At 34.9% G+C, this 10,593-nt stretch overlaps 1 protein-coding gene across 1 annotated transcript; it reads left to right on the top strand.

Moving 5' to 3' along the window:
• The first annotated feature begins 9,117 nt into the window (after nucleotides 1–9,117).
• Nucleotides 9,118–9,838, top strand: amos (absent MD neurons and olfactory sensilla). Its single transcript, XM_076416196.1, has one exon. The coding sequence runs from the start codon at nucleotides 9,260–9,262 to the stop codon at nucleotides 9,836–9,838; it is 579 nt and encodes a 192-aa protein (XP_076272311.1). The 5' UTR covers nucleotides 9,118–9,259.
• The last annotated feature ends 755 nt before the right edge of the window (nucleotides 9,839–10,593 follow it).

Below are 10,593 nucleotides of genomic sequence, written 5' to 3'. Positions count from 1 at the left end.
ACACTGTTACCGTAACATTTAGATAACACAATATAATGGCAATAATAAAATAATAAAGAGATATCTAAATAATGTTAAAGTGTAAAATTCAAAATGTATTCAACGTATAAATATATGTAATAATTATTGCTTGCACTACCACATGTAAACTTCATGCTTGTTCTTGTGGCCATATTTTAGTTTTCAATCGACTCTGTATCGACGATGTATTGAAAAGATAATATTATATATATATAACATTTATCTCAGTGAAATAACACTATTTGTATGTTGATGTATTTAGACACACCATTGATCAAATCAAAATTTTCTTAAATTATGTAGCTGGCGGAAGTGAAGATACGCACATATGAGAACTTTTTGGCTAAAAATATTATTATATTAATTAAATGATTTGTAAATTATTCTTAAATAAGATATTAAGAAACATTAGTGGACAGAAAGAGTCGTCAGCCTTTAATAGTGATATATCGAAGATTCATTATGTGTTTGTCCCCTTTTTTGATCGAGTATTTTCATAAATTTTAATACTAATGGATCGGTCAGCTGCCGTTTATAATTAAAAATATTTCTGTTCGCGTCCCACGCAACGATCTGCCGAAATTTTCACCGAGTTGTGGGGCTTTGTCGGCGATCCGCAGGACTCCTCTCCGAATTGCTAATAAAATATCTGCAAAATAGGAATGGAACTTGGCTCCAGTCATTGTAATTTCATTTTAGAAATTGTCTGGTTATGTGTCTGAAGGAATCCGAATTGACTGATTATTCCTTAATGTCCGACGATCGCTAGAAATCGGTTTTTAATTTTGGTTATGATTCGAATCGTTGGATAAATTTGGAAATATTCTCATAAATCTTTTATATTTAATTAAGAATATTAATTTTCGCATATGACTTTGAGATCTGTATTGAAGACTTCATCACTCAGAATGACCATGTTCAAATTTAGTATAGCAATCCATAATGGTTGAATTCCAACGCCAATCCATGGCTGAACAACAATATCTTCTCGAAGTATCTTGAGTAAGAAGTATATGAAGTAACATATTTATGGTGTATGCAGTGCAAACTGTAATGGATAATTGAGGGTAAATGCTGTCACCAAGATCAGACCATAGTTGATGTGTTAAATGTGTTGTCATCAGCGATGTCCATTGGCGAAATTGCGAAATATTAATGGAAATAACTATACACAACCGAACCTTAGTAAAAAGTCAATTGAAAAGCCCCGGGCCTGATAAATAGATGGCGCTACTAGAATTAAATCCAAATGTTTTTAATTAGCCCTAAGCATTAAAATATGCGTGTGTAAATTTGACAACTGTCGTATTATTAGTTTGTGAATTATAGCATTTTGAGCGAAGCAACTTCTGTTATTGTAAAGAAATTGATAAAAAAGGGAATTTCGCGTGTTGAGAAAATATTGTTGTTTGAAGGGAAAAAATATAATTGAAGCAAGAGCTTGGCTGGATGCCGAGTTTCCGGACACTGCCCCAGGAAAACCAACCATCAAGGATTGATATGCTAAGTTTAGACATGGTGAAATGAGTACCGAAGACAGTGAACGCAGTGGACCCCAAAAGAGGAGGTTGTGATCGACGAAAACATTTAAAAAATCCACAAAATTATTTTGAATGACCATAAATTGAATCTGAATGAAATATCAGCCACTCTAAAGATATCAACTGAACGTGTACATCATATCATTCACGAATATTTGGTTATGAGAAAGCTCTGTGTAAAGTGGGAGCCGCGCGAGCTTACTTTTGACCAAAAACAACGACGAGTTAATGAATAATGATTCGGAGCAGTGTTTGAAGTTAATCAAGCGTAATAAACCCGAATTTTTGCATCGATATGTGACAATGGATGAAACATGGCTCCATCATTTCACTCCGAAGTCCAATCGAGTGATTGCACACGATGAACCCGCTCCAAAGCGTGGGAAAACGCAACAGTCGGCTGGCAAGGTTATGACGTCTGTATTTCGGGATGCGCATGGAATAATTTTTATTGACTGCCTTGAAAAAGGAAAGACCATCAACAGTGATTATTGCATAGCATTTTTGGACCGTTTGAAGGACGAAATCGCTGAAAAACGGCCGCATTTGAAGAAAAAGAAAGTGCTGCTTCACCAAAACAATTCACCGGGTCAAAAATCCATAAATTGGGCTTCGAATTCCTTCCTCATCCACTGTATTCTCCAGATCTGGCAACCAGCGACTATTTCCTCTTCTCAGATTTCAAAAGTATGCTCGCTGGGAAGAAATTTTTGTCGAACGAAGAGGTATCAAAAAGTTGGAGGGTCGCTATAATCAGTGTATCACCCTTGAAGGGAATTATGTTGAATAAAAAAAAATAATTTTGCCAAAAAAATGTGTTTCGCTACGGTAGGCCAGGAACTTTTCAATTGACCTGTTATTATTGAGTTACTCAGTCTATACAAATACTAACTATTGAACGTTGAAAACTATATTTTCGACATTCATTACTCTTGCTATTTGATCTGTAAATCTGTGGTCGAAGCCAATGACGTCTTTTAGAAGCTCATGATGATGGTCGTCTTTGGCTCCAATAACGGATTTTGATATCAATGACAAAGAATAGCCTAGAAGATCCACAAAGTTTATGACAAGACTATTAATTTAATTGCAGATATATCGCAAGTATCTGCTATTGTTTCAAAGGTAGATCTGTTTCCCAATAAAATTATTCATGGCCATGGAATCTTGCTGCGTATATGGTGGGATCAGCAAGCTGTAGTGTATTTCGACCTGCTAAAACTTATTGGAGCTTTTACTGCTGATATCTGCCGACGTCATTTTAATGAATGGAATGTATTGTTGTAAAAAAGACCATTTCGAAAGAGGAGTTTTGAACGATACATTATTATAGCTTGAATGAGGAAGTTCTGCCGCACCCAATATACTTACTGGGTCTTTATTTCCACTTGTTCAGATCGAGACAGTTTAAATAGATAGCTTATATTCGACATATAGATATTTTTTGACAATAATGGTTAACATTTCCGGACAATCTTGATCAAACTCTGGATAACTCTGGAACTGCTGATTATTGTTACGTTGGTAGATTTTCCAGGAGGGTTTTTCCGGTGACTTTATTATAATGCAAATTTTCTTTTAAAGTTGTAAAAACTAACTTCGGAACATTTTAAAAGATGAAATATCTCACACAAGTTATATTTACTGAAGCAAGTGCCGATTCTGGGCGACGAATTTAAATTACATATTTAGGGTAAATGATGTGGCTCGGTGAATGGAGGTAAATCGAAATGAAACAGTGGTGTTTACATAATGTGACCGTTATTTATTGGCAATATAAAAAAAATGTGAAAATACAAATAATAAAACGGATGGCAGCGGAGTTACCTGAAGACGAGGCTTGGGCAGTCAATGGTGGCACGTCTTAACCAAACGAGGGTTGAGCACTGAATGACCGAAATACCCTTCAGTAATATCCCAGATAAACGTCTCGGGGTTGCCGCCAGCTATTCGGTGTCGGGTTCCAATTGGCACCCCGCCCGTGTTCAACATCTGGGATTATATTTCTGGGTATTTTGTAGACCGTTATTCCACGATGTAAAATTCGACATGCCTCAATTCGCTACACATATATCAATCAATATTCAGTACAGCCTACATAAAGCTTATCAAGTAACCGTTTGACTGTAAACTGTATTTTTTTGCCCCTACTAAATGAAAACAACATTTGACTTTGATCAAAGAACAAGCTTAAGTTATATTAAGTTACATAAGTTGTATAGTGTGAAAGAGTTTCGAAAACAAATATTATTATTTACCTAAAAAGTATTTTTTGTTATAGAAAGAACCGGTGACTTGAACAAAGTGACTCTGGGAGTTTTTATCTGTTAAAAACAGACAAAGCTCATGTCACTCGTTGCACCATTCAGTAAGATCTAAACACATAGCCCTTGCATATGGCCGCAATAGCCAGGACAATGACGATTGGGTGGTATAACGTATATCTATTGTTCTACTCCTCGATATGTTTTATACGTAGCTTCTGATGCATCTTGAATCTATATTTTTGCATTTCTTTGGCCCAATGATAACGAACTATGTTTTGAGAATTCGCTAATATGAGAATAACGCAAATATTAATACAATACCTTGTGCGACATATTAATGGCCGAAGATGTCTCAACATCAGTGTATGCAACATTTTTTGCTCTATCAGGTCACGTATATCGTCGATGTTTTCTGGAGGAACAATCTCTACGGACATTTACTTCCGAGTAAAGTTGATCGGTTACGATTAAATTCAATATGCCAGTTCTGTAGAAATCTCACCGTAAAAAGTCGTTGATCCTAACGAGCTAATTTAATTTTTTCCTAAGTTTCTAACAATACTAAGCGTAAAGCCAAAAATATAAATACTAGCCCTCGTATAAACTTTATCATAATATTGTCGCTGTGAACAATCTGTATACCAGAACTGAGACCTCTTAAGAGATTGGTTAAAATACTTTTTTAAAAATTAAGACTAAGGCCAACTAAGATGCATTTTAAAGCATGTTGATTATGTTGTTTTTAATAGATTGTATTTCTCTAATTTTGATCCAATGCATTATTTAAAACATTATATTGGAAGTCTTTTATATATTTGAAAATATCGATGGAGGGGACGCTTTGATTGTTTTTAAAAACATATGGTATTGCTAAGTTAGGTTGCACTGTAAATGTGACATATTATAGGAATGTTATATGGTTAATAATAAGACCGTGTGGCATTCGAAGAAGTATTATTTTCTGTACGAACAATTCCTTTTTGATATAAATTTATTAACAAAATATATATTTCTAAATAAGTTCAATACACTTTGTGATATAGAAAGAAAATTTATATGTAAAGAAAAAAAACTTTTACCATTTTGGTTATACGGCAACTTATTAGGCCATTTGAATGACCATTATGGTAATAACTGTTATCCCTAGGATAATTCATGGAATTCACGTTTAAAAGTGGAACGGGTCTATTCGGGTACTTTCGAACATATTTTATACTTTTAAGTTTAATGTTACCTACAATATTAATATTTAATGGACATTTACTGCTACAGACAAAATATAAAGAAAAAAATACGTATATATATAAATGTATATGTTTTTTTCCGATTATATTGTTGTTAATACCAGTAGAATACTAAGCTGTTTGAATTATTGTTTTAGATAGATATATATTTTAGATATATATATATATATATATATATATATATATATATATATATATATATATATATATATGTTAAAATAAACTATATAGCATAAACTACATATACTTATTTAACTCATTCTTATTTATACTCTTTCAGTTTCATTTTACGATATCAACAAATATCATATACAATGAGTTGCTTAGATTAATAGTAAACCGATATTTATTAATTAATCTCACAAAATTCAGGGCATTAATAGGATTGAGATAAAATCGGACACTTCTATAACCATATTCATATTAAAGCTCTAATTAGGCTTCAATTATTGTTGTTATTTTGCTGAACGTGTAAACAACATAGTTTTCAACTCGCTTGATTCATCAAATAGTGGCCTTTCAGTTATCATATACGTCAATGTATTAGTTTTTATAAAGATACGATATACTTATACTATTTTTTGAAAGGGAGTTGAGACGGAACCAGAAAGAAAAAGGATAAGGGCCTGTAACAACCACAATAGGATACTTTGAAAAACAAAACAAATGCTATATTTTTAACAATATTATTTATTTATTTATTAAAATTGTATCCACCTCAACATTATTATATTATTTACTGGCTGATGACGATATGCTTAAGGTATTACAATACACTCTATAATTAACATCATCAGTAGATCGAGATATAGGATATAGGATAAAAGTTTATAATAATTTAGAAAAACAGAAAACTTTTGAAAATATGGATAACTAATTACTTCGACCTTAAAATGCGAGATCCTTAAATAATGCATTTCCAGTCGTTATATCAGAATAAGTTACTATATTTACTCGATACTAGTGTTATCCCTATATGTGAGTAACAATAGCCGTATTTGCTAATGATATTGGTCTACTTGCTACAAATAACAATATTAAGATAAAAATAAATAGTAAGTACTAACAGCTGTTAATAACATTACTGAGTGAACTAAGATATAGCCGGTAACATAACATATGCTACGAAATCAACACATGCGAATTTTACGTACAAAAATTAGACTACCTGCCAGTGATAATTGGTTCCAGAGTAATTCTGTATAGCGAACACGGCTAAGTACTTCTGTATAACCCTGGATGTCAAGCTCAAATGGAAAGCGAATGTGAACAATAGATATTCTTAACAAAAATATTCAGTTAAAATTAAAAAATAATCAAACATATATTTTTAACAGAAAGAAGGAACACAAACACCAAAAAAAGAATAGAAGAAAAAATAGAACACAAAAAAATAAAATAAAATGTGTACATACTAATCATTGTAGTAACTAAACAAAAATAAACTACACATATTTTATATTTTACTATATACACACAATTTAGCTTAATACCTACCTAAACCTATTAATCTATTTACAATATTATTTTAACTACTACCAACTGATTATTTTGAAGTCGATGCCGACCCCAACAGTAATATTAATTTAGATTTGTTTTGTTGGTAATTTAATTTTTTGTATATGTCACAAAATTATTCATGGTATATGTCACAAGTATTTGGCTATTTTAGATAAAAAAATGTGTGAAATCTATGTACGTGCCTTTGAAAGTTAAGCTTTTCCCTCGATTCCCCACTTTCCGCCAACAGATCCTGATTTGATTCCAATGGTACCATTTCGGAAATGGACTCAATTGACAGAGAAATCGGCGAACATACATTTCAAAAAAATATACAGCCGAACATAGAACCTCCTCCTTTTTCAAAGACACTCCACAGAATACTGTTATTATACAAAAACATTTTAAACCTTCGGAACCGCAGTGTATCGGAAAGTCATTACCGTTTTTACATTATTTATTCAAAATATTGACCATTTGATTCTATACTTCTTGTCCATCTTTGGGGTAATTTGTGAATGCCATCCCAAAAAATTGTTTTTCCTTTGAACAAAACCATTCATCGAGTAATTTTCTAACTTCTTCGAAATTTTCGAAGCTCTGCGCTGAAAGCGCGTGTCCCTTTGATGTGAAAATTTCTGGTCGAACAGGGTAAGGTCTGGAGAGTACGGCGGGTGCGATGCTTTCAATGCTTCCTTCACCGGTTTTGCTTTATGAGACCTCGTGCTATCGCGCTATATAAAATCACTTTACCGTGTCTTCAGGCCCATTCTGGACGTTTTTCGATCAATTCGTAGTTCAAATTGATTATTTGTTGTCGGTATCAAGCACTATTAACTGTTTCACCAAGTTTCAACAGTTTATATTAAACCACGACACTCTGCTCCCGCCAAACATTGAGCATCGTCCTGCAATCAGAACTATTTAGCCTTGGAATCGATCGGCTTCGCTAGGTGATAGTCATGATTTCTTGCGCTTAGAGTTTTCAAAATAAATCCAAATTCCATCGCCCGTCACTATTCGATGTGGAAATGACTTCCGAGTATACCGTTGAAGCAACGTCTCGGAGACGCTTTTTCGATTTTCCATTTGTCTGTAATTCAATTAATGCGGTATCCAGCTTCCCAGATTTTGTATTTTCCTCATTACTCGTAATCAGTCGCTAATCGTTTCTTCGTCCACATTTCATGCTTGTGTCAATTGTTTTTGATATTGAATGTGACCGAAAATACAAGACCTCGTCAACTATGAAAATCTCATGAATTAGTTAATAAGATAGTTATTGGCATCGCGGTTAAAACAATGGAATTTACTTGATTCTGATGTTCGTACCAGTACACGGAGAGCTGATGGAGGATATCATATTTGAGGGTTGATAAGACAGACTTCTGTTGAATATGACCGGACAATTAAAACTGGTCATTTTTAAATCTTTGGACTCTATTTTAAGACAAATTAATAAATCATTTTTAACCGACTTTAACTAAAGCAGTAGGTTTATGAATTCAAGTTCGACTGTATTTTTTTTATGTATATTCACTGATTACTCCGCCAATTATGGACCGACTTTCAATTTTTTTTTATTCGAAACAGTGCACTTCTGGAGCCAAATCAGGATTTCGGTAGGAATCTAGGAAAGGACAGAATCCGGGGAACTTGAGGGAAACCCTCAAATGTCAAAGGCACGTACAGTGCTTTCACATATTTTTTTATCTAAAATAATCTGATATTTATTATACACACAATTTACCTTAATACTTACCTAAACCTATTTACCTATTTAGAATATTATTTTAACTACTACCAACTAAACAGTTTGAAGTCAGTGGCGAGCCCAAACAATACAAAAATAATAATATAATTTTGTGTCATACACACAAAATTAAATTACGAGCAAAATATATAGCAACTCCAATATGTTGCTAGATGTAGGCAGGTTTATATGTAGGTTTAATTGTAGCTTATAGTTTAGCTTATAGTAGATTTATATGTAGCTAGGTTTATTTAGGCTTTACGCTAAATTGTGTGTATATAATAGAATATGAAATTCGTGTAGCAGATAAGTTTCATAAGGTTTTTGTTTATTTTTATTTAGTTATTGCAACGATTGTTATGTATATTTTTTTTAATTTGTGCTAAAAATCTCATTTTGCTTATTTTTTTGTTCTTTTTAGTGAGTTCCTTATTTATTTTTTGAAATTGGTTAATTTTTTAAATTATATTTCTTGAACATGTCCCATGCGCAAAAATGCTGTAGTGTTACTTGAAGTAATCATAGAGAAACGAGCAATATTAACGCCGATTCGATATGTAACAAGGTCTTATCCGGAGAGTGTTGACGTGAAGAGCGACATGCGTATAGAGATACGCGACGGCGAAGCACCAGAATGTCGCGGGAGCGTCTTCATCGGCGATCATCTCGACACTGACAACGGCGTCAATCGTCGACCGCCCCTCTGCCGCTTCCACTTCTTTGATTTAACACCCGACCGCCTCAACGCGTTCCCCAGTCGCCTTTCGGCCGCTTTCACCGGAACACGACCACCATCTCGCAGAAGGAGACGAACCACGCGAAGATCGCGATCGCCACAGCTCGCTGCTGCCCCCCAAGTGCCAGTGCGCTTTTCGGTTTTGATTCTGTGACCCGGTCACGGCCTAGTGCCATCGATGTCATGCCCCGGGAATTATGTACAGTACGTCTAACTATCGCGCCGCGTCTTCCGACGGTTGTCCCTCGCCGAGGATCTCGTCGCCCGAGAGCCACTACGCCTTGACCAGTCCCCTGTCGACCGTCTCCGATCCAGGGATGTCCTCCTCGCAGCCCTACACGCCGAACTACTACGATCCGAAAACGTCCCATCACTCCTGGGGCAGCCATCATGAGTTCTACGGCGAGAACAACAACGTGTACAAGTACGGCGCCGGCAATCGGTACGACAATGGCGTCAGGGCGCAGAGTTCCTCTTACCGGTCCAATCAGGAGGACTACTACAAGGCCAACCTGGACGCCAAGTACAAGAGGACCGACGCCGGCGCCAAGAAACAGACGCCGCCTCCTCCCGTAGGCATGGAGGTGATGAAGAAGCGACGACTGGCCGCCAACGCCCGGGAACGGCGGAGGATGAACAGTCTAAACGACGCCTTCGACCGTCTGAGGGACGTGGTTCCCAGTTTGGGCAACGACAGGAAGCTCAGCAAGTTCGAGACCTTGCAGATGGCACAGACGTACATAGCGGCGCTGCACGAGCTACTCCAAAGGGACTGAACCGTGGAGATCATCGTCATCCAGGTGAATCAGATTAGTAAAAATCCTCGATACTTGTCGGTTACACGGAAAGTATACAGCTAAACTGTGATTTTAAACGATTAGTGGATATTTCTTGATTTGTCGATTTTAATTTTCAAGTTAATTGCATTTTTCTTCCATTTATATCTGTGCTAGTCAACTAATATACCAGATATTCAGGAAATATTCCCGCTAAAAGCTCTAAAACGACAATCAGCTCAACTTGTTTATTAAAATACAGTCCCATATAACTGTAATTTAATAAACTGAATCGATATATAATTGTTAACGAAAACCGAAGATTGATAATCATTATCCGATTATCTGATACAGTAATTTTTCGACAATAATCAAAGAAAAGTTATTTTACGTCGTGGACATGTCCGTTTATAAACGTTATTCCTTCGAGACTTTTCTCTCTAGCATTCTACGTGTTGATTAGAAATCGAACACAGGTTGTTTATTATGTGATACAAATACTGTCATTGAAATCACAGTGCCATGTTGGTTTAATCTTTAAAAAAATGAAAATACCTATACGTATAAACCAACGATTTTCTTCAGCATCAAGTGTGACTATACATTTCAATATATATAAGGCAAATACAATAAAACACGTAAAATGTGTTGTTATAATATAAAATTAAAAATTGGATAATTATCTATAACTGGTCTTCTTCATTATATATTGACTTAGAAATATGGTATTAATCATTATAAAATAGTAATAAAAT

The sequence above is a fragment of the Rhynchophorus ferrugineus genome, unplaced genomic scaffold (genome assembly GCF_030347505.1).
Source record: "Rhynchophorus ferrugineus isolate W39M unplaced genomic scaffold, kcgeb_rfMv2 rfM10, whole genome shotgun sequence".
NCBI classification, from domain to species: domain Eukaryota; kingdom Metazoa; phylum Arthropoda; class Insecta; order Coleoptera; family Curculionidae; genus Rhynchophorus; species Rhynchophorus ferrugineus.
The sequence above is the reverse complement of the archived record's forward strand: the minus strand, read 5'-3'. Positions and strand labels throughout refer to the sequence as shown.

Bases quoted from the DNA above. Each gene is read 5' to 3' on its own strand.
- amos (XM_076416196.1), top strand. From the start codon at position 9,260: ATGTACAGTACGTCTAACTATCGCGCCGCGTCTTCCGACGGTTGTCCC.